General features: G+C 38.6%; 1 protein-coding gene across 7 annotated transcripts in view; it reads right to left on the reverse strand.

The window, feature by feature from the left end:
* Positions 1 to 25,239, reverse strand: part of axin1 (axin 1) — a 40,819-nt gene that overhangs the window by 14,548 nt on the left and 1,032 nt on the right. For 2 of the 7 annotated variants that reach the window (XM_043235075.1, XM_043235072.1), the window contains exons 2-4: positions 17,784 to 17,981; positions 10,778 to 11,749; positions 2,176 to 2,316 (exon numbers count right to left, since the gene is read on the reverse strand). In XM_043235075.1, the coding sequence (XP_043091010.1) occupies positions 2,176 to 2,316; positions 10,778 to 11,655 (1,019 nt within the window). In that variant the 5' untranslated portion in view covers positions 11,656 to 11,749; positions 17,784 to 17,981. Of the gene's footprint in view, positions 1 to 2,175; positions 2,317 to 10,777; positions 11,750 to 13,054; positions 13,165 to 14,093; positions 14,252 to 17,783; positions 17,982 to 24,641; positions 25,104 to 25,239 lie in introns of those variants that run through there. The other 5 variants (XM_043235077.1, XM_043235070.1, XM_043235073.1 and 2 more) reach the window with 4 other exon arrangements.

Genomic DNA, 25,239 nt, shown 5'->3' on the forward strand with positions numbered 1-25,239 from the left:
AAAAACAGTCCTTCCCACATCTGACTGAATCCCTGGGGCAGTGGCGGCAACAGCTTCAGAGCAAAGCATGTTTGGGGTCCTTCACTGACACATGCACAGGGAGTCTTTAATCCCCCCGGGTCCTGCTGCGGACCCCCCTGCATCTCTGCCTGGCAAACAGCTGATAATGGCCTCTAATCTAGCCCACTTCAGACACATGTTTTTGCCCTGATGTGCCTTTAATGTGTTTTTTTGTGTAACACGGATCACTCATGCCATCTCTGCACTCAGCACACTCCCTGTTGCTGCTCCTCTAGCTAAAACCCTCTCTACCTCAAATCCTCACAGAACGCATTAAAAAAGGAACTCATTTCCTGATGATGAAATTGTGCATTTCTGCTAAATTACAGTTAAGGGACGGTCACATTTACCATTGTTCTGTGAATGTTTCATGGAAAAAGTACAGCCATTTAGATGAATTATTTTTTGGAAGGGTAAAAAGTTTTCACCGTGTACAATTCACAACTGGATCAAGTTGGTCACCCAGATTTGCTGCACTGACCGACGGACAGCTTCTTGGTTTGAAAAACTTTTGAATAGAAACTAATTTCAATAAAAACCCACAGGATTGGTACACTATTGCCAACAGAAAATGGTCCTTACTAAATTATTTTTATTTTTTATGGGTACAAATATTTTTGCAACTTCGCAACATTACAGTTAAACAACTGATGTTACACAGACTATTTAAAGAGGTCCTTACTACGTTTCCGGTCCTTGAATGTGTCATATCTTGTGTTACTGTCTATATGGGGAGAGAAACTAATACAATCCAATATCTTGTGTTGAAAAAAATAATACAATTGTTTGAAACATAATTAGTGTTTGAAGGCAAAATAAGCTCTTACGGGATTAGAACGATACAAGACCGAGTAATTTATGACAGAGTTTAGATTCTATTAGTGTTAACTATTCCTTTCGATTATTTGCTGCATTGATTAATGGAAAGATGCTTGACCTGACTTCTGTGTGAGATGTGCTTCGTACCTTGGTACATTATTGACCATCTATGTACGGTATGCTACAGTCGCTAATGGCATGTTAACTGTTGTCAAGCTAATTTTCACTGACAACATGCCCATTTCCATTGAAATGACTGTACGATTAAGAATTTCGCATGAGGGTAAAAGATCTCCCCATACATATTTTGCACAGAACCGGCGAATGAAAATTTGCCTCGTTTGCCAGTTGACTTGTGTGAGCTGTGCTTCATTCACCAGTGCATTATTGACAACGGACCTTTTTTGCCCATGAAATTTCACTAATGTGACCGCACCTCGACTAAGTGTTTGCTACATTAGCAACTTTAAAAATACACATTTTAAAAAGCTTTAAATCTATAAGTGCTACCACATAAATGGACGGGAAATCATTTTAATATCGCAACGCATTATCCAGCCGACCAAGTCCTCGTGTCAACCGTTTAAAATAATTGCACGAGGCCGAAAACATTTGGGAAGCCATGAAATGAGTGGACAAATTTGATTACACCTAAGGCCAAAACACTATTTATTCTCTGTTTGTTTTCTATATTCCATTTCCTGTTCCCTTCCGTAACCTGCTTGTGTACAGTACCAACGTGAAGGCCATTTCCTTTGTTTTCAGGGAAAGTTAATTTGAAGGGAAACAAGTCAATGCCTTCAAATTACAGCCTGCAGCGCCTCATACCTCCCAATTTGAAGCTCTATAATTAGCATAAGTAATGACATTTAGAAGCTTTCATTGGTGTGGATAATGAGCAGATGGTCCTCCTCAGAGGAGAGCAGATTTGTTTCTGTTCCCAGAGCAGAGCTGGGGGAAAATGGCACTAATTCTGCGTGCACGAGACACTGCTCTGAGACCAGCCTTCGCTAACGGCTGCCAGCCTCGGCTTAAGACACGCCAATGACAAGTAATATCAAGCTTTGTCTGCGGCATCTTCCGTTCGATTACTGAAATATCTGGGCTTCTGCACAAAACGGCTGCAAGTTTCTTGGAGGAGGGAAATCCTGCCAAATTGACTCAGGACGCCGTGGTGAAACTGAATCGCTCTAAGCTCTCGGATGGAATGTTCCGCCAGCTTGTGGCGGCGAGGATGGATGCATCCGTGTGTGTGTGTGTGTGTGTGTGTGTGCGCGACTATAGAGGTGTACGTACACACTGCTGTCGGTCAGGGAGAGAGTGTCTGCATCGCTGGACATGCTCTGCTGCTCGCTGTCGTTGGCACTGGTGGCGGGAGCCAGCGCGTAGCCGGTGTTCACGTAGTACGGGTTGATGGGCTCCCTCCATGACGCGTGTCTGTTGATGAGAAATGGGACAGAGGAGATTCCTGTTAGACACGTGATCAGCAAGACAATATGGGTCATCTCAGTGAAACAACGCATTATATTCACGCATTTCTATGTAAAAATGACCAATGAGGGACGCTCAGCTGATTGCAATCAGTGGATAAACCCTCTGTACGACTCGACTGATTGTCAACTTCATCACATTTGTCACCCTGGAGCACAAAAGCATTAAATAGCATGGGTATACTAGTAGCAATAGTCAACAATACAACGTATGAGCCAAAATAACAGATTTTTCTTTTATGCCAAAAATCACTAGGATATTAAAGCTCATGTTCCATCAAGATATTTTATAAATTTCCAATCATAGGTATATCAAAACTCAATATTTGATTAGTAAAATGCATAGCTAGGAAATTCTTATGGACAACTTTCTCAGTATTTTTCCAGACAGTCAAATAGTAGCATCTCGGTCATATATTGTCCTGTCTTCACTAATCAAAGATCAACGGAAAGCGTATTTATTCAGCTTTCAGATTGTAAATGTTATGTATGTATTTTTAATAATGCAATCGACACCAGTCTGCTTAATACTTCCACCTCATTTCAAAATTGTGGGGGAAACAAATATTATTATTCATTAAACACTATTTAGAAATTAGATGAAAATCGCTAAAAAATGTAAATGAAAGGAATGAATGATTAAATAAGAATGATGAACACACAACTGTCGATCATGAAGAGTAATGAATAAATACAGAAAGCTCTCACATCAAGTTTCATTACACCAATGAGTCAAAGCGAATATCAAATTAATTATTTCCTCATAGGTCTGTGTATGCTAATATAGATATTTTATGCATGTTCTTTTTAGGCCCATTAAAACATTTCAAAGATTAATGTTTTGTGCTTTTTTTCTTTCTTTTTAGAAATTATACCACAGCTGATTGATAATTATGCTAAAAGGGACTAGAAAAATTGCAAGTAACCAGTTTTGAGACCGATCCGGATAAAAAAAAAAAAAAAAAAAAAAACAAGAATTGGCATCTTTGAGATGACAAGACAAAAATGTTTTGCTGTTAAAATCTGATCAATAATTATTACTTTATCCGATGTGTATCACCGTTTCATCCTTGTTTTTGTTTATGTCAAAGTGCTCTGTTGTGTGTTTTTCTGTGCTTTTATGCATGTTATTTTGTGTTTGTTTTCATGCACGCACAACATACTTTACTTTCACCTTGCGCTTGTTTAAATTCCCATTGAAAAATCCTAAACAGTGGTTCGAAAGGTCAAAACCTATGTTTATTGGTTGAATGTGGGCCAGTGTGAACCCACATGTGCACGGGTATGGGACTATGTTACAATAAATGCATTGGATTCTACTGACAAATCAATGTTGTCAAAATGTCATGAAATAATCACGTACGCTACAGAGCCACTAAACATCCAAATGAAACATGGTATATCTCCAAAAAGGGGAGCTCCTAGTCCTATCTGAACATCCTAGTCAAATGGGATTAGCAGTTGAAAAGTTATTAAACATTTAAGAACAGCTATTTCTTAGTTGCAGGCGGCAGTCTCTGTCTTAAAGGGTTAAAATTATTAATGACAGCATACTACTAATCAAGAGCTTCATCACATAATTAACCTTAAAAAAAATTTAAAAAGTACTTTCGGCTGGGTGGAGGTAAAACGCAGACAATCAAATTCTCAGAAACCAAATTATCTTGCAATTAGTTAATGCCGACAAAGAACAAAAACATACCACACAGTTGAGGACACCATCTTGTCATGCGAAAACTGTAACAATAAGTGTTTCACTGCTTAAGTGCTCTTAACATATAAGTGGGTTAATGCCCGTTCTCCAAGCCAGCATTCAACTGGACCTGTACAGCATGTTACCCTAATAACTTAATTACTAGTGTTTAATGCCAATACTGACAATTTACTTTGTAAAAATCTAAAAAGAAAATTATTTACTTTCTAAATGACCTTTTTAACAGAAAAGTTACAGTTACGGCTACAATACGTTCCATTTGGGTAGAAGCATTTCGATGTGTATCAATTAACGATTCAATTCTGCATTTTTAAAGTGTAAATTCTTAAAATGCTTAGTCAGGGGGCAAATTACACAGCAGCCTTTACGGAGTCATAGACCTTTCTTCCATTTTTAGATGTTATTTTGATGCTATTGTAAAACGAGACATACTTAGACATTTACCCTAATAAAGGCAATTTTACATTTTATTTCAAACTAATCTAACATATTTACTGCTTTGCTAGAGATTTTGGAGTACTATTTGTGCACAGTACAACGGTTCACTGGCTGGGCATTTTTATTAAATATATTCAGCATATAATTATTTCAAATTGTTGTTTTACTAGGAGTGGGAATCTTTAGCTATAATTTTTTGGGGTCACAATTCAATAAAAAAAATGTATTAAAAAAATCGAATTTTCAAATATATTTGTGCACACTGGACAACACACCAGTATTTTGATACAAAAACACAGTAGTGTATGGTAGTCCTGACTCAACTATTCAGTTTCCTATTAACGTTTTTCCGTTAATGTTTTCTTCTAAGATTTTTTAGACTTTCCATTAGGGATGTGCCCAAATCCGAATACAAAGAGGTAATGCCGCTTAGTAGAAAAAATTTATTTTATTGCTTTCTCACACAATTACACTACCAGTCAAAAATTTTTGGACAGTACATTTTTTTTTAACGAATTCTCTTCTGCTCACTAAAGCTTGCATTTATTTAATCTAATAAAGAACAGTAACATTTAAAATGATCTTTTACCATTTAAAATAACTGGTTTTCTTCTTGAATATTTTATTCTACTGTAATTTCAATGCTGATTTTTTTAGCATTACTCCAGTCACATGACCCTTAAGAAACCATTCTAAAATTCTTATTAGCTGCTCAAAAAAACGTTACTACTAAATAAAAAAATATTCATTTCTAATTCTAAATTTTCTTAACCAAGTCATTTTTTACAGTTTTAATTATGACATTATTTTAACTTAAGAAAACAAGGTTTACTTAAAATTGAGAAATTCTTAATTTCATATGAAACGGTTTCAGTTTCATTCTTTATCTATTTTAATTTCAGTTGTTATATTTTTTCTCTTTTTTTTGTTAAAAACTGAAAATGAAAAACGTCATCAAGAATACTACACCATTTTAATATGAATGCCAGCGTTCGCTGCTGCCCTCAGACTGAATTTACCCAGCTAACATACATCATGCCAACCGAGGCATGTAACGGAATCCAGGATGGCCAATATGAGCATGACACAGAGATGATGAAAACAAGAGCAACGTAAAAAAAAGAAAGAAAAAAAAAGGAAAAAGAAAAAGCAGTCAACCTTGAGCTACGGATTCCTTCCTGGAAGAACAGGTATGACACAAATTGAAATGCTTCCACGCTTATTCATTACTGCATGCATGTAATTTTCGAGCGACTACAAAAGGTGCAGGAAGTGTTTTGAAGTATGATTTTAAAATATGGTATTCGCACTGTTTATACGAGGCTTGTTTATTGTGTGGCACTTGGGAACAGCTAGGCACTGCTTGAACCTTTCACAAACCGAGACAGAAACATCTCTTTATGACCAGCCTAAGCAGAGGGACAGAAAGAAACAGACAGAGGCAGATACAAGAAGAAAAATAGAGAATACGAGAGAGGAGGGGGGAGAAAAGAGAGAGAGAGCGCGAGCGAGAGACCCAGGCTCTCTGCAGTCTCCAGTGATTATCCCTCGCTCTCAACCCATCCACGGTCTTCTAATGATTCAAGCAGCAGCCATGTCAATATTCACCGTATAAGAGATACCCAGAAGCCTTCAGAGACGATCCCGAGCCTTCAGCAGCTCTCTCCACATGCCCGGCATTCCCCATTCCATTTGATTCTTCACAAAGCAAAGGCTCTAAAACAGGCAGGGGGCATTTGGACTCTCTGAATCATTACTGTGATTCAAAACGAATCGATCTGCTGTTCTTCCCCCCAATAACATACACATGCCAACATCCAACTGAGCTAACACGTTAATTACTGTGACATATCCTGAAGAAAAAAAAAAGGGCTAGAGTAAGAAATAAAAAGCGCAGGCACGTTAGGATTTAACTGGCTCCCCTTGCAGCCCATTACCACTTAAAAAATTTGTGCACCTCCCCACATTCTGAATAATTATGAGCTCTTTGTCATCCCGTTTTACATGTGATCACAGCTGACTCCAGACTCCTGCAGATTAAACCCTCAAAGGCAGCTCTGAGCTCAAGAGCACAGGTAAAAGAGATTCACATTACACTTTACCTCTAATAGAGCCACGCATCGCACAAATCAAAGACAAATCACTGACCGACTACTGAACGACTGTCGTATCACGCCTCGTTGTATCTTTCTGTCACACTCAACGTATAATAGGTGCAATTTCCCTCTCGACATACTAAGAAATCCGTATTTCCTGCTAGCATAAACCCACCGACACTATGTGAAGAGATCTTCACATTCCACTTTATCATACCTAGATTTCATCTTGGTCTCAACAATTCTCAAAAAAATCTGTCTCGACAATTAACAAGAGCTAACACTTTAGCTTTGACGGCCATAATAATCCTAATTCTATCCTACCGACAATACAATTCTGAACAACACTAATAAGCCTGTAAGCATTTTCAAAAGATTTGGGTCAACAAGATTTTTTCCCAAAGAAACTAATACTCTCATTTAGCAAGGATGCAATGAATTGATCAAAAGTGACATTAAAAGACATCTATGATGTTACAAAAGACCTTTCAAATAAATTATCTTTCTATTCATCCCAGAATCCCAGTTTCTGCTAAAATGTTAAGCCATTTTTAACATAAGTGAAGTTTCTTAAGGACTAAATGAGCGTATTTAAATTATTTTTGAAGAATCATAAGACACTGAAGACTGTAGTATTAATGCTGATAATTCATCTTAACCAACACAGGAATAAAAACATGTTACAATCTAATAACAGCAGCTGCTTTAAATCACATTTTTTAATTAGAAAATGTTTGCTCTTTTTACTGCATTTTTTTATTTTTAAAAAATGCTAAACTAAAAAGGTCCAGGTGATTTTAGAACATACCGTATAAAAATCTGAGATCTTACCATTAGATTTCCTCATGAGTATTGGAGTTTAACGGTGTTTGTTAAGATTAACTTTCAGTCACTGCAAAGACCATCTAAACCTAAATATAGGGGAAATTTGCAAATACCATCAAACAATATATATAAAATATTTAAAAAATAAGCAAAAAAATAAAACCGTAATATCAGTCAATAACAAATAAGGCACATTGTGCATTCCTACTTCAGTGTAAGAGATCAAAAACAAAAGCACAGAGGGGAAAAAAAAAAACGATTTTCATACTTATTCCTGCTGGAACAAATTCCTCTTCTAGCATTAGATTTATATTTTGACCACTGCTCTTGGTAAAGCCTAGGATTTATTTCAAGACTTAACGATACACATTATAGACAGTCGCTGTGGCTTTATTACCAAACTAACTGGCAGTACATTTCCATACCGAGAAACTTCTGAATTCCCTCACTTCCTTTTTTCTGCCAGCAAATCAAAGACATATGACTTCTGCAAAATTTACATGCATGAAACCCTAAAGCATTTACCTAAAAGGCTATTTAAAAAATAAAAGTGATGTCTTTCTGTAATTCCGGCCAAATACTTCATGTAGGCCTAATGAAAAAATCATTTGAACACAGCCTCACAAATGCATTGCTCCCGCTAATTAAAAACACATCAGGTCCAGAGGCAATGGAACATATACGCTGAGCTGGGTGGAGAGTGGAGGGTGTTTCTGCGGTTTAACAATATCAATCTGTCATCAAGTCTTTCGTTTTTTGTCTTGTTAAAGCTCGTTAAAAGAGGTACCCTTTAACGACGTTCGAAAATTAAAATGCTACGCAAAGCCCTCCGCATGCTAAACATAAACTATCGGGAGAAGATGCGAGTCAAAGGGAGGAAAGGAAGAAGAAGATGCTGCAAAACAATCTCAAAGAGAGGTGCATTTCCTTTCAGAACACTCCTGGGGATCTTTCTCATCTTTATACCTCACCTGAACATCTAAAGCGCTGAGGTTTTGGACAGAACAGGGTTACTGCACCATCAACAGATGTCAAGGTTTGTCTCAGACAGTTGAGAGAAAACTGGGTCAACTTCTAGGGGTAGATTTCCGCAATTTTCAATCTCTTTGCGGGAGGAGTGCCAGCAGTGAACACAGTGCAGTTGAGCACATCAGAGCAAAGGAGCACAATGTATGCTTGAGCATTTTACAGAGGCTAAATCAGGCTGTGTAAATCCTCCTCCTGCTCCTCCATGCCCGCTTAGAATTTAAGCTTTAGCACAGAGAGAGGAAAAACATGCTGTACTAATACAGAAATTCACATTAAGAAAATGATTCTGAGGGGATGACCTGCATTCAAAGTCTCTGCTAAAATGCCATTTAAAATTAATATGCATCGCAGATGTAAACGGACAACCGTTTTGTGATTATTTACGAACGATTGCTATTGCCACTTTATTGTATCTTTTAGGCCAAGATTTAAGGTAATAGGCCGTTTAAACTAATGCATTTACAGCAGTGTTTCTCAACCAGGGGGCCTTAACAATAGAGGGGCTGCAGATGACTTGCATTTATTTAAAATACGGAAGAAAAAAAAACTAACAAAGCAAAACATCTCAAAATTAAGATTTCTTATTCGATCCTCTACAAGGCCTTTCTTTAAATGAGAAATCAAAGGTGCCATGGTCTTTAAAAAAGGGTTATTATTAGACATTGAAAAGTAATGCATCTGCACAAAAAAACTTCATGGCCTGTATGTGGATTTTTATAAATATTTATCAGGTAGAATTTGAGAGTAAATTTTCTTTTTACTAAATTACAAACTGGAAAAAAAAAATGGCTGAGAGCCACTAATTTATACACATTTAAAGAGCTCACTCAGAATAAAAATCACTTCATAAAAAAGGCATAAAAAAAATTCTGTTATTAGTCACCCTTAAGTCATTCAATACCTGTGTCACTTTTTTTCCCCATCTATAGATCACAAAAGAAAATTTTGTTTAACCAAATGATTTGGTTACCACTGGCTTTCACTGTATAACTACACTAAAACATTTCTCAAAATATCGTCTTTTGCGTTCCACAAAAGAAAGTCAGATCCAGAGGGTGATGAAATAGTTTAGACAGTAGACCGTTAAATGATACTAACAAAAACCATTTGACAGATGTGGGAAAAATGCATTGAACCATTCACATATATTCAATTATAAATTTGTGCAATAGACACGCGAGACAAATAAAGCTTGCACATTTACTGCACAAAAAGCTGCGGGAGCTTCAATATAACAGTGCGCGCAAAAGTAAAAAGTGACTTTACCACGGTAAAAATGTACGAACGCCTCATACCTGGAGCGGCTTATTGCTTTGATATGTCATTGTGAAAGCACCTGTCGATATTTGCTTTTAAATCTAGGATGGAAAGCTTTGTAATCTTCAGCAGAGGCTGTTCAAAGGCCCACATGCACCGCTTTCTATTCCAGCAGGACAAGGATTAAAGTATTTAGCAGTCACATCTCCAAATCCCATTTCGCTCATATGGAGGGACTCGAGGCTCTGATGCATCAAGTGATTTGCTGTAAATTTCACAGCACGGCTTAAAAACCACGTCTCTCCAGATTAAACGATGTCGTTGCGATGCACGATATGAAGGAGAAAGACACGTGCGCTAAAAGAGCACAATAGGCCATCACAACCGGTGGCCAGGAATGCCTCGGGAATGTCTGAGCGCAAAAAAAATAATAAAAAAAATTCATTACAAAACACAATACCTGAAGCATACATTCCAATACGCTCGCCCGGCGTGCAAACCATGGGTGGTATGAGAGATAGAGATCTGAACACATTCAGATACAAACCAAATCTATACACAGCTGCGGGCTTCAAAGTGCATTAGATCAGATGCACAAAACGTCCCTGAGCGCATCTGTTCAATCTATACCGCAAAAACTTTTTTGGAGCGTGCGCATTCTTTCTTTCTTTCTTGCTTTCTATCTCACAAAATATTCAATGCAGTTTCTTCCTTTGTGCACATTCTAAAGAGAATCCATGTTGTGGTTCTCCTGAAGAAACCTTTATTCTGCTGCAAAGCCTGCCATTCAAGAGACACCTGCATGGAGAACACAAAGGGTACCCACTTGCACCAACTCGCAGTAGGCAAAGACAACGCTGCGACCCACTATCTGTCTTGCTACCTCAGTCGCAGCTACTTAGAGGTTTCTGCCTATACTGCATTCCTCTCATCTCCTGTGGAAGGCTGTGCTTAACTCAGATTCCCTTTTTATCTTTTTCTTCTGCACCGCGAGGGGGGAAGGGGGATGGAAGAAGGGAGAGAAGCTTTTCAAAGCTGCAGGGATTTACCTGTACTCACGGTTGTCCTGATATCTCTTACTGCTGGCCACCCGCTGAGGCACGGTTTCCATGAGCAGCTTCTGGGTCAGCCTGTTGCTGGGAGTGGGGTCGCTTTCGTGGTTCTGCTCCTGTTCCTGGTCACAGCGCCATTCCTCGTCTTCGTTCAGAGTCGGCAGGTAGCCCGGTAGAGCTTTGCCGTTGCCTGACACCGAGCTCTGGTCGCTGAACAGTTTGGGACTTTCTCCGCCTGTCCGGGTGTATTCCAAGTAAATGTCGGACTTTAAAAACAAAGGGTAGGTGTTTTCTTCCATCATTGTCTGAATTTCGGTTTGCGCCTGGTCGAACATAGCGGGATCGATGTGGAGCTTCATTACGCAGTCCTTGATGAAGCTCTTGGTGGCCGGTTTGATCTGCCGGGACACAATTCCATTGTTATCCAAGATATACTTTTTGTAAATGGCTTTGGCGAGCTTCAGCATCTTCTCGTTGCCTTCGTTGGCCTCCTGCTTGCGGAAGCCGCTGCAGGCAAACCAAAAGTCCAGCATGTCGGCGCACTCCTCCTGTTTGAGGAAAGTCCTGAACAAGTGGATGCCATCTTGGTCGTCTAAAAGCGAGTGCAAGGACTCGGCCCACTTCAGGTAGGGCGGCGTCGGGGAAGCGCTACCCTCGGGCTCGTAGCCCAGGTCCAGATCGGGTCTTCTGGGCGTAGCTATGGAGGTCTCGTTCTTGAGGCTCTCGCTCTTAGACGAGTAAAAGCTGTGGCTGTATTGCCGTCCATCGCTGGACACCAGGTCGCCCTCCTCCCCGGGGACCGGGGGTCTGGGGGCATCCTCAGTGAAGCTGCCGCCCACGTCTGGCAGATAGCAGCCCGTATCGTTTACGCTCATGCTCACAATGTCCCTGCACCCTGTCCCAGTACAGCCCACAAGGCAGAAAGTTTATATCCAGACTTCTATTAATGCCACTGCAAAAGAATTCCTCCTATAAGAGAAGAGAGAGAGAGGAGCATGGGAAAAAACATTCACAAACACTCAGCACCATCAGCATAAAATGTATAAAATTGTACTGATATGTTCAAGAACCATATACTTGATGCAAAGACTTCTACTTGCAAACACAGATAACCATAATAACAAAATAGCATTACAAAATGGACAAAAGAGTGCCACCAATAACTCATTTTATATATTATAGAGTTTTCTCAGAATAGTGGATTTTACTATGTCAAACCATAGCAGATGTATCTAACAAAATAATTTTTGTGTTACCACTTGTCACAGGAAGCAAGCATATTCCCAACCTAAATTCTATAGCACTAAACTATTACACAAAAAGATTAATTTACATGGTTACACTTTATTTTAATATGTGCTTGCCACAGTGTAGGCTAACTATACATTTAAGTACCGAGTAATATTAATAAACTGCATGTACTTACTATATGGTTTACTATAAAGATCGGTTTAGGGTTGCTTGCATGTAATCATAAATAGTTAATTGTTATAAACGGCAGTAAGTAAATATAAAGTGTATCAAGGACAGCTTAAAATTATTTATTTTAAGGTGTTCTTGTTACAGCATAAGCAAACAAATATTAAACATTTACTAGCATTAAATGCTTGTAACTATGCATAACTGTTAGTGAACGTAAAACATGTGACAAAAAACACTGTAACATAAGTGTTAGCATAGTAGAACTGAACATTTTCAATGTTGAAGGTACCCTTTATTTTATGTTGTGTTTGTTACAGTGTAATACATTTAAGTATTGAGTAACATTAATTACCCACATGACATGTACTGTGTTTAGGGTTAGGATTAGGGCTATTGCAGGTGTATATTTATTTTTGATTATAAAAGTGCGTGCATGTAACATGTAACAAGTAACAAAGGCAGTTTAAAATAAAGTGTTACAATTTATTTTCAAAGTGTTCTTGTTGCAATGTAAATATATATTAAATGAACGGCATATGTATTTACTACAGAATTAGTCACTTGCAAATATTTATAATTGACTTGTTACATGTAACGTGTGACCAGTACACTGTAAAACGTGTGTTACCATACCAGAACTGAACATTTTCAACGACATTAATCTCTTTTAAAGGGACACGTGTCAATTACACTGCAATAACGGCTCATTTAAAACCTATGCTTTCCAGGTTTAATTAAACACTGCAGTGCTCTACAGCCCCGTCAAACTTCCAGTGGCCTCAGGCATCTATCTTAAAGCAAAGATAGCAAAAAAAGGGGCAGCCATCATGGCACAAACACTCTTGAACTCACCTGTGACACGCTTTACGACACCAACCATAAATCCAACACTTTCAAGTTCCGACCTTAAAACCTGTGACTGCCTGCCAACTAGATTTCGTCTGATGTTCTTGATAGGCGAGCTGAGGAGGAAAGAAACCTTGAGCCTTCCCAGTCAATAACTTTAACAGCGCGAACTTCAATGGCGATGAGCTAGCAGGCTAATCCAGCACAAGACGCGAATGTATAAACGTTTTACGCGCACCGACGACGTTATTTAAAACAAAACACCGCCGGGGTTAAACCGGGGAGGCTACTAACTAGCTACGAAGCAAAACAAGCCGCGATAAGTTAGCAACATAAATAGAGCGAACATCAACCGCATCAAAGAACGCAGCGCGCGAGGAGAGGAAGTACGTGCGGCGCGAGACCTTCCCAAACAAGTGAGCATAGACGGTCAAAAACACTTTCACCATCTTTGAGTGCCCTAGCCGACGTTTCTAGCGAGCTTGTTCTGCTGATCCGACTCAACTAGTGCGAGAACACGTTGTCACAGCCATCTTTAACCACTACAAACGCCAATATATCCGATCATCCCACTTACGCACGGGAAAAAAAGCGGCCATCTAAAAACGGCTCGCGCTCGCTGCGTTTTTCCTTCGCTGACGACATTACAACACCCCTTTCGCTGCCCTCGCGATTTCTGCTTTGAAGTGAGCCCCACATTCATCGCATTCATGTCTCGGCCTCAGCAGCAGCAGCAGGAGCGGATGGGGGAGGGGAAAGTAAGAAACAAACTCCATACACATACACACACACACACACACACACACACACACACACACACACAGAGCCAGGCCCTTCCGCAGCCCAGGGACTAGTGTGCAACTTTGCAACACTGATTTTCGCACTCCAACACGCCGATAATACGCTTTACAAACGCGCGCTCGACCTCGCGGAGGATTGGGACGCGAGCGGCGAAAAAGCGACGGTGCATTTCATCTCTCCGCTACCGCAAACCCCCATTACACCCAAAGCCAGGAGGAGGAAAAAAAAGTGTACCGTACTGTACCTGTGAGAACCTACTTTCCGTTTCCGAGCGCATCGGGAATAGCGTTGTATGCGGCGGGATGCGAATCGTGTCATCGATGCGGATCTCGGAGTTTAAAAATAACAAAGAAAACAGTCGCTTCTCCACCTCTCCATGGCTGTCTCTCACACTCCTGTGCCCGTGTGCGAGTGAGAGAGCGAGAGAGTGTGTGTGTGTGTGAGAGAGAGAGCGAGCGAGAGAGAGAGAGCGAGATGTGCAGCGCCGCGCATGGACAGAAAACACACTGCCGCCTGGAGAAGAAGAAAAAAGATGAAGGCGAGGAAACCCTGGAGTGTGAAGAGCGCCTTGGCGAATTCACTTACACTCACTGCAAGGTAAAGGTGGCTCAGAAGGACATTTGGACGATATAGAGGTGAACAGCGCATCGAGGAGAATAATTAAAAAGATATATGCGTGAGCAGATAAGCGCGCATTTATCTGGAAAAGGATGTTTTATCCTACATTAAGCAGGTCGCCCCCTCACGGACGCCGCCATGTTGACATCACATGACCTGGCATGTTAGTTCACCAGTTGATGCTAGTCGTGCTTATGATATTATTTACTTTTCACTTATGGGCTACAGCAAAAATACCCAACAATATAATAACAAACATAATCTACGCTGGGAAAAAAAAAACTGTTGGAAGATGTACTCTGCCAGGGGTGTTTCTATTCTTTAATCGGTGAAAAAAAGTGTGCCCATATTTTGATGCTCTTTTTAATAACGTTTTGGATATAGATTAATATTCGTTTTCCCCTGCTGTTCACAAGCCGTCCATGCGATAAAGAGCCGCTTCGCTGTTGACAAAATCATAGATATTTCCAAGTTTCCTATCAAATATCCCTTTAGCTTTGCGATGTTAGAAAGCACTGCTGGCAAACGCATGAGTAAGCTGTCCTAATGAATCAAACTGAATCGCAAGCAATTTTTAGAACCTGTTCGACCCATTGGATCAAAACAGTGATTCATTCACAAATCTGGCATCATTTGTTCTAACCCTAAACAGCTCAAGAGAAACTGACTGCTGAAGTATTATCAGAAAAAAAAATAATGTATCACAAGTCAGTTTAGGGCAATCTTTACATAAGCATTTATCAGTAATATTTTACTGGATCACAGTGTTTTTTTAAGGGTCTAGTGATGCCCCGGGGCCAGGAGAAGTTTACAGACAGATTTCCTTTAACCCTTAAGCAAAACACATAATGCAGCATTCGAGTTATGCACAAAAAAACATACTAACCTCACATTAACGCAGTAAATAGACCTTAGAGTTGAGCCAAATTAAATTTGGATTGGATTGTGCTGCTATACATCCGCTGATGAAACGTTTATAAGTGGACACAAAAATGTTTTTGTTGTTTTTACTTGCGAGTTTTAAAAATTACGAATGATCTAGGACCTTTGTACAGGGAATAGCGCTGCAAGTCTATACAACACGCATAAATTCAATATGGCATCTAGGTAGGAACATCGGGCCCTATTTTTACAGGTTTTTCCTAAAGCCCATGTACTGCAGACGCAATGTTACAACGGAGCCTGAGTCAACAGCCGTGTTGAGTGATCAGCATGTGTGAAATCCACTAATTACAAAAAAAAAATATCCAACAAGCAATCATTCCCTGCTATGGTGAGAAAACATAAGCAATGACCTCCGGCGTCCATACATATACAGACCAAGGATAAACTGCAGGACATCAAGCGCAGACTGCAATTCACAACAGTCACAGCTGCCACACTGAAAAACGCCTCCAGAACCACCGACAACATGCAAAAAAAATCTTAAGAGCGAATGCAAGAACGTGCGCAGTAGAAGAATAACGGAGAATAGCTTTAGCGTGAAGAGACAGCAGTTGGTAAACAAACTTCATCCAAGCTGATAGGCCACATTAATGCCAACAAAACGTACTGAGTGCACCTCTGTTCAATCTGTGTCAGCCTGAACGCTTTAGACCCGAGAATAGGCTGTGCTGTATTTGTATGCTGGTTAATACAGTTGCTGTGGACTATCACCTTGAGGAAATTATCTCAGTTTACCATCTGCAGTGTCATTGACACACATTTCATGGCTCTGCCGTGACAGCTTGGACATGCTATCTGTTTTTAATTCTTTCCAGCTATCAAGGTGCTGTAATCTAACCAAGTTTTTGGGAAGATTGCCAGGTGTAAATTAATCCCTTCCTTGTACGCTAAGTTCCTTTCAGGTTCAGTATACAAATATGGTTTGCGCCTAAAGTTTCTCTACGGATTTAAATCAGACATACCCGAAAAATAACTACGATAAAACAAAAACCCTCAGCCTGAGCACAGTAAAACATGAGAAACCCGAGTCTGAAAAAGCCTCCACAACTCTCTCTCAGCGAGCGAAGAGATTAGAATCGAGGTACATTTCGGATTGTATCTCTCCATCTGACAAAAGATGAAAGCAACGTGGTAACAGAAAGAATGCAGGAGATTTAAACACTGTTCTTTTCTTTCAGTCATGAAAAAGCATGCAGCAGGAAGTATGTCTCTTTATAATCCTGCTCTCAAGAATGGTTTTAAAGTCTTATAAGTACAGATATTACTGGAAATACAAATAACCTCTGTCGCTTTTTTTTTTTTTTTGTAGCCTTTTGAAGGCTAAGAGCAAGAAATGTGTTATCAGAGTGGACACGGACCGGAGACATTGCATGTGAGAGAGTCCAAACCTCTGCAAATGATATGCAGAAGATAATTCTGGATTTATGAGTTAGCTGAGTGGAGGAATTCATGTCTTATGACTCAGTGCGGGCCGTACAGTGTTAAAGGGCCTGCCTTTGAAAAAATTAGCAGGCCTTAAAGACGAATATTACTTTGTATGCGCTGAACCTCTGAAGTTATGACTCAACACCTGGATATAATCAGGCATGTAATCTCATGGATTCATTGCAAAAAGATCAAAGGCCTTTGGAATGCGAAGTCCTGTTCCTCCTTTTTATGACTTTATTTGATTAGCTCATCTGAAAATGAAAGAGCGGTTTGTGTGGAACCATGAATTTAATGACATATTACAAATTGCTCATGGGAAATCAAGACTGGGTGTAGTTAGGCATTCATCTCGGAATTTGACACACCTTAACATTCACAAAAGAACATTAAAGCGACATTTGTCATGGTTTGCCAAGCCAAGGTCACCAAAAAATTTTAAGAAATTTTGATGACCGTGCCAAATGAACCCTTAATTTGCTTTTTGGACTGTGTACAATATTTAATATATTTTGAACTTGGTAGGATTTTCAACAAAAATAAAATACAGTTGAAACAGTAATTTTTTATAAAATGTAATGTATTCTTGATGTTATACGATTCTTTAAAAATCATTCGCTCATGTTGATTAGCTGGTGAAGAAACATTTCTTATCATTAACAATGTTTAAAACAGTTGTGCTTCTTGATGTTTTTGTGGATACATTCTTTTTATTATAACTTGATTTATAAAGTTTTATAACTATCACTTTTGATCAGTTTAACATGTCCTTGCTTATATATATATATATATATATATATATATATATATATATATATATATATATATATATATATATATATATATATATATATATATATATATATATATATATATATATGTGTGTGTGTGTGTGTGTGTGTGTGTTCCCACACATCAGTTAGTAAATATTCTTAAAATGCATTACCTGAGGAAATCGTACGTTTCTGTCTCGCGTTTTTTGGCTTCCCCCAACTCTCCCTCCACTGACAGAAGATTCCATTTCAGTACCATTGACTGTATCAAGTTCCAGTAAAAACTGCATCCTCCTCTTTTTCAGAGAATCCAAGGTGATTGTCCACAAAAAGTCGGTCCATTCCAGGTTGTGGACTGTGTCCATTCGAATCTAAAACACAGGTATGAAGAAACTGTAATATCAAACCTTTTCAAAAGAAATGTACAAAAGTGTACTTCTTTAGTGTTATATGTCGGTTTATTTTAAACACGCACACGTTTGTTTCTGTGCATTCTGGGGACTTTCCATAAACTTCTGTTACTTTTATACTAAAACAATATTTTCTGTCCCCCATCCCGTTAACCTACCCCAAACAGAAAACCTCTTTGCATTCTTACACTTTCATGTTTTATAAGCATCATTTACTTTTAATCAGCTGTATCCCATTTTTTTATTTCACAATTCATCTTTACAATGTCAAAAATGGCAGGTTTTATTATCCTGTCTCCTCAACGTAGCCTAAACAAGTACACGCTCAAATGATATAAACCCCTTTAACACTAGTTTTCTTTTTTTTTATTCTATCTATATGGTTTTCTTTTAATTATTTAAATAATAATAATAATAATAATAACCTGACCCTGTAACACTAAGGCTCTATTATATGTCTTTTCAATCTACTTTTTTATTTTTAATAGTTATTAAAAAAAAAACCCTTGCTTCATGTACTGTGTTAATCTATCTGCGACAGCACATTACAACACTTGCTCTTTTGTATTTGTTTTGCTTCCATTACCCTTATTTGTAAGTCACTTTGGATAAAAGCGCCTGCTAAATAATTGCATTTACATATATACTAAATGTGGAGCATTTCTATATTTTTGCAGTAATGTTTTCCAGTCGACAGGCTATGCATGGGACTAGTGAATACTGGGCCAGTGCTCAAATCAGATGGCATCAGCAGCTGCAAACTCAGATCTATCCTTGCCCTTCCTGAGGCCTGGCTTTGATTACTGGGCCCCCCACCACGAGCCAACACATGGCCATGAGCGCATACCAACTCAGTGCACAACCTCTGAGCAACCACTTGGAAACAATCAAGAGGTAAATAGCATGAAATAGAGGTGTTTGGAAACGGTTTGGAGAGATCGTGCAGATTAGGAGAGTATTTAGTAATTGCTCAAAGCCAGATTATTCCTGCCTTTGGAACTTTCACAAAGGGCGTTACAGTCGGAGCAGAGCAGGAATCGCGGCCACAGAAAGTCATTTGGGAAACTGTAACCAGAGGTCAGAGTCACGTGGGTGAATGTCAGATTGTTCTACCGTTGTTCTTCTACGTGTAGTGAAAGTCACAGTCCCGGAGGAAACTATTGGAATCATTTGACAGCTGTGTTTGGTGAGCTTCTTGCACAAGTTTTGATGGAGGTTTTGACTGGCAGCTGTAGCTGGCATTCTGCTACCTGTTGAGTGGCCTTGGAACTCTTAGACAAATGACATGACAGGTGCACTTCCAGCTTAAGTACCTGCTCGTCTACAAAGCAGCTGCGCTGATTGCTGGTAGGTTGCACAAGACAAAGAAAACAACAGCGCGTCTGCTATGAATTACACTGCGTTTGCTCATATTTTCCAGTTCTGCTCTCACCAGAGCAAAGCACAGTTTGTCCGAGGCTATCGAATAAACCCATTATCTTTTGAAGAACACTCAAATAAACACACACTCAGGAAACTGTTACAGCTGCGAGGTCAGAATGAAGCACTTAAGGCATAAATTTGGGATAAATTTTCTCAAGATAAATTTGAATAAATTAGATGCAGGCATGTGAAAAAAAATAGGGCATATTCGGTATAAAAATAATGATAAATCACTGCAATGCCTGTAATTTTGTAACCTTAACTTTATGTTATACTAATAGTATGTAACTTTACTAATATATGTTTTTTAATATTGATAATGTATATTTTTATTATAAATTTATATCTGTATTTTATTAGTATTTTTCTGTGTTAGTAGTTTGTCATTTCTATTAGTTAGTTTTTTTAATACTTCTATATCCAATATTTCAGATTTTTTTTAAACTTAACAAAAATGAGGAATGTTGTATGACAAATAAGAAACTAACGTAAAAGTACATTTTTAAGAGTACATTTTTAAAAATTCTGTTAATTTCTTGTTTTTTCATGATTTTAGTTTTAGCTTCGATTTCAGGTAACGATAATAATACTGGTGTATTATAATTAAATGATCTACTTCAATCACAATGCATAGAATTAAAACTGAAGTTTCTCTTCTTTAAAAAATATGTGTTATTGTTGTTTTTGGACTTGATTTGGTAACAATACTACAATAAAATATGTGATGTAACAGGCTCCTCTAGGCCAGCGTGTGGGATCAGTCTATGTTAGGCAGAAATTGGCACATACATAACCTTGTGTAACCTTGAATATATTTTCTGTAACTTTATACTGATATGTGGCTATGAGGTAGATTTTAAACTAAACTATTTTTAAACTGTAAAAAATAAAAAGTAAAATCCATAAATGTATAGTAAAACTGGCCGAAATTCTAACGTAAAAAAATTGGAAACAACATTTTAAGTTTTAAATTTACAGTTAAATACCGTAATTTTATTAACTAATATAATTTTAATATACCAACCAAGTAGTTAAATCTAACAAATTTAACAACATTACATGCAACATACAACCCTAATAAACATAACTGATAAGGAAAACTAAGAGGAAACATGGTGATTGTAAAGAAAAAAAAATCTAATTCAAATTAAATTTGAAATTAAATTAAATTCTGGGAATGTCAATTTACAGGGTTTCCCTCTAAAGTTTACAGGAATTTACTGTTAACTCTTTAAAACTTTTTACTGTAGCTTTTTCTTTTTTCTTTTACAGTGTTGCTGTACTACAATACAACCTTGCTAGTATTTTAATAAATTAATCATATTTTTGTATGCATGTGGGTCATATAGGCTAAATAAATGAAAATAGCTATTTTTCCCCATGTTCCCATGTGTCTGTGCCTCTTTCATATTACTGTAAATTTATCATTAGCTTTCCTGTACTTCAAATTTCGCTTTTCTAATTTTGTTAAAGGTGCAATCAATGGATAATTGTTGTCTAAGATATTTGAGGCAACATTTCAAAGCTTAAGACTGAACAAATTCTGAATTAATGGTATACTGCACCCCCTTTTTTTCATTATCATTGCACATATTTTGCACATAGCATTATTGCATGGAAATTATGCATTTTGTGAAAGTACAATATGCAAACATTTTTTGGCATTAGTTTGATGGGCCTCCAGCTGAACACTGTCAATTCCAAAGGTTTTCAGGTCTGATTAATATAATTGTTGTGTCACTATGTCTTGTCTATATCAGCAATTCTCAGCTTCAAGGACATCCCGTACCATAAACGCAACTCGGACACTTTGTGGTACGTGACACCCAGCATGATAACAGGCCCATAAAAATGATTACCTATGATTTTTTACCATTGCCAATGACATCACAAACATTCTTCAAATGTCCTTTACGGCAACATATGACTTACTGTAATCTCATGAATCTCAGTTCCCTCTGCAGGAAGTAATAGTGAGTAAACAAATACATAAAACGGCATTTACATGTTTTTAAAATCTGAGGTTAAATCCATACATTCAGAAGCATGGATCACAAAATAATTTACATAGCCATTCTATATTCTGAATATTGTCAAAGCTACATTGTATGTTACACAGCAGTATTTTTGGAAGGAAAGATTAAAGGAGAAAAGGAAGAATTGGGGACAATCAATACTGTCATGTGACCCTGGATCACAAAACTGGTCACTGAGGTATATTTGTTGAAATAACCAAAAAACACTTTTTACAGGGTCAGGTTATAGATTTTTCTTTCATTTAGATTTTACATACATCAGTGGAAAGCTTATTCATCATCTTTCAAATGACGTATAAATCTCAATTTAAAAAAAGACACTTACGGCTGGTTTTGTGGTCCAGGGTCACATATGAATATGTAATAATGTAATCCATAAAAGTAACTGTAATTTAATTATATAACCCAATTTTGAGTACAGCATTTTTGGAATCTGGTTACGCAAATGTAATTGGTTACTACCCAGCACTGGCTATACCATACCATAAAATCATGTGTAAATTGAGGACTAAATATAATATAGATACGCAATATAAATATATTACTGCACCACGTTCATTCCAAGTGTTACACAAGTTGCTAAAACCTTTTTTTTTTGTAGAGTTTAACAGAAAACATATGACCAAGCAGAGTTTTCCAACAACATTTGGAAATGGTCAAAGACACAAGGTAAAACCTCACCTTTGACTGCCTATAAACAAAGATTAGATTGCAACAGCACAACACTTAGAGAGCAGTATGCAATAGACATACGTTTACAGTCATGTTAAAATCCTTATTAAGTGAGCAGGTATACCGAATATGAAAATGAAGCATGACAGTAAATGTGGCAGGAAACAGATAAGTTCTTGGCCCGCGGTCATTCATTTTAATTTTTAAATCACCTCTGACTAAAACATGTGGTGGCTCCCATCCCATTGCGGCATCTTACATCTGGTAGGCTAAGCAGGATAAGCCAAGTCAAGCCCACGGCGCTCTTCCATGAACCTATTGTTTGTGACCGTCCCATCTGCTCAGATTCGCCAGTATCAAGCGCCGGAGCAGATGAGTGGGCATCCGTGGGGACCCCCGCTGTAACATCACAGAAGGAATGCTTCATTTGAGAAACCGAATCAATACCCTTCTTCAACCAAAAATGAACTGCGCCTCACGAGATTTAATTTTCTCATGATAAGGGAGCAAAAAAAGACGACTTCTTTCTTCCATCTTTTGAGCAACCCATATTTAAAGTAACCTTTACAATCAGTTGCTTGTTGCATGATGGGAATCTCCATCCGTATCTGCAGAAACAATTGTTTTTAAGTTACTAAAACACCTTCAGATTCATTCAACTTATTTAAAGAGATCCGTATCGTTCCCCATTAGTTTTTACCTTAGTATAAGTGAATACAGTATTCATTTGAATAGATTTCATGGCATCTTATCTTCATGGCCAGTGACACTGATGACTGTAACACAACAACTATAGCCTATAAAACTACACAATAGACATTCCAGTCTCTCAGCTGCATGTCACCAAGTCTTGTGTGCGCCGCCTCGGCGTAACCATTTCAGTGGCTGTGACAGACTAATATGCGGCTCAAGCCTTCAATAAAAAGGCGATGACAGCCAAGTTAGGTGAATGAGGATTTGAAGAAAAGGAGTGAGTTCAGCAGGTGTTCCTTTAGCTATGAATCAATTTGATACTTTGGTCCTGATTCCAGCAAACTGTATGTTCATTAATAGTATAAAATATTTACTACGCCTATTCTGTTATAAGTTACTTGAGTAGGGTTTAAGGAAGATACTAATTCACTCTTTCACTCTTTGAATGTGTTATTAGTCTATTTTTGCAATTATTTGTTAGTGAATACCTGAGACCTAAACTTTTTGTTGTTGTTTTTCAGTGTAGGAATGTTTTGGTTTTGGTTCGATGAAAGAATTTTCCCAATGAAATTCAAGGTAAAACCACCAAGTCTACCATTACAAACTTTTAATGACTCACAAGCAAGTGAAATGTTATTAGTCGAAACTAACAGATATGCCAGACAGACAGAAGAAATCAGACAGATGTTCGATTTGTGTAAATTACAACTTTTTTTGCAGTGAAAACATGGTGAAACAAAGAAGAAACATGAGTGAAAAATAAATGATCATTCTGATGTCATGAAATAAGTCCTCTTGACAGGAGAAAGAAAACCCATTTCTGGCCAGCATTCCTCTGTGTTGGTTTTTGTTACAGCTGCCAGTGCAAATTTACCCCTCCTCGTAGGCTGTGCTTGAAATAGGCTTATCTTTTGAGGGGCCTGATCAGTTGACAATAGCCCATTTAGATGTTAAAGCTGAGTGCTGCTCTTCTCATTTCTACAAAAGATAATTATTCCTTCAAATAAGTTACTTCAAGGCTCCTTTTAGCACTTCTGTAAAAAGTGGAATAAGAAGGCTTTGAATTATGAAGGAAAACTGAGATTTTCGAGATACAACCGACAATAGACAAAGAAGCACATGCCTGAAATGGTCGGACTGGGAGCACTACGAAACAAAGACGACGAGGGTCCGGTCGAGAAAAGCTGATTTATATTTGAATGATTGGGACATCAGAAAGGGAAAATGTCTTTGGTGTATTGATAAGCTGCTCTTTTTAGCGCTCGCAAGTCTTGGGAGAAAGGTGGTATCTAAAGACTGTCAGAATGCACTCTGGAGTCCTGCTGATATCTTTTGTCAAAGCTGAATAAATCGTGACTAACAAGGCCAAGAGTGGATTAGCCACAGAGGATTAAACAGGTTGTTGCTTGAGGTTTGTCTAACACCAAACTACTGATTACTGTCTCCATACGAAAACATGCACGAAATGCTACATTCGGGCGCTTGAGCTCGTTTCGTCGGCAAACAATGTGCCGCTAATGAGGCGCCGCAAATGGGCGAAAGATTCAGATCGCTAACAAATGCGCAGTCCGAGAAGCTTAAAAGCTTGTTACCATCGCCAATGCTACGAGCTAGAAATGCACAGCAAGCGGTCGCAACAATTGCAGCGGCGTCTTTGAAAGCGAGAGGGCCGTGAGAGACACGAGCCTACGAGACGTAAATAATAAAGACACCGACATACAAGGCTGCGTGGAGGAAGAAGAAACCGCCGCCATTATCAACGGCACACAATTGACGCACATGCCATCTTCACGGTTACCTCAGTGTGCGCAAGAACAACTTTTTGGCCGTTCTTCAGCGTAGACTTTCCTCAACGGATCGGGTCTGGTGTTACGCAGTCTGCGGCATCGCCGGCCGCCATCTTTAAGCACAACTGGGTTTAGTTGGCGCTGGTCCTCCCCTCCATCTTTCTTTATCCCCTCCATCTTTCTTTATCTTCATCTTCCCGCTTTCCACCCTGCCCCCTCTCGGTTTGTTATGAGGGCTCTTCTTTTGACATCATATGGCGGTATCGACAGGTTCACGGACGGCTCGGTCGGGAATCGGCGAGAACATGGGGCTCTTGCTGCTGTGCTTCACCCAATGGTGGGTTCTCTGACCATGCTTGATTATCTTGAAACATATCCACCGAGGACAAATATTCATCCCAGATCTGAGGCCTTTGATCTGATGAAGGCCCGATTTGAAAGCCCCCTCCAAAGAGCCCTTTATAGACAGCGTTCCCTCAGATGTTCCAAGTAATGAGATTTAGAGTGCTATGATTAATCTAGGCCAATTTCATACACAGACACACACACAAACGAAAATACAAAGACATGGACATATGCATACTCGGACCGATCGAATGAAGTTTGCGC

Source organism: Puntigrus tetrazona, chromosome 3 (assembly GCF_018831695.1).
Source record: "Puntigrus tetrazona isolate hp1 chromosome 3, ASM1883169v1, whole genome shotgun sequence".
NCBI classification, from domain to species: Eukaryota; Metazoa; Chordata; class Actinopteri; order Cypriniformes; family Cyprinidae; genus Puntigrus; species Puntigrus tetrazona.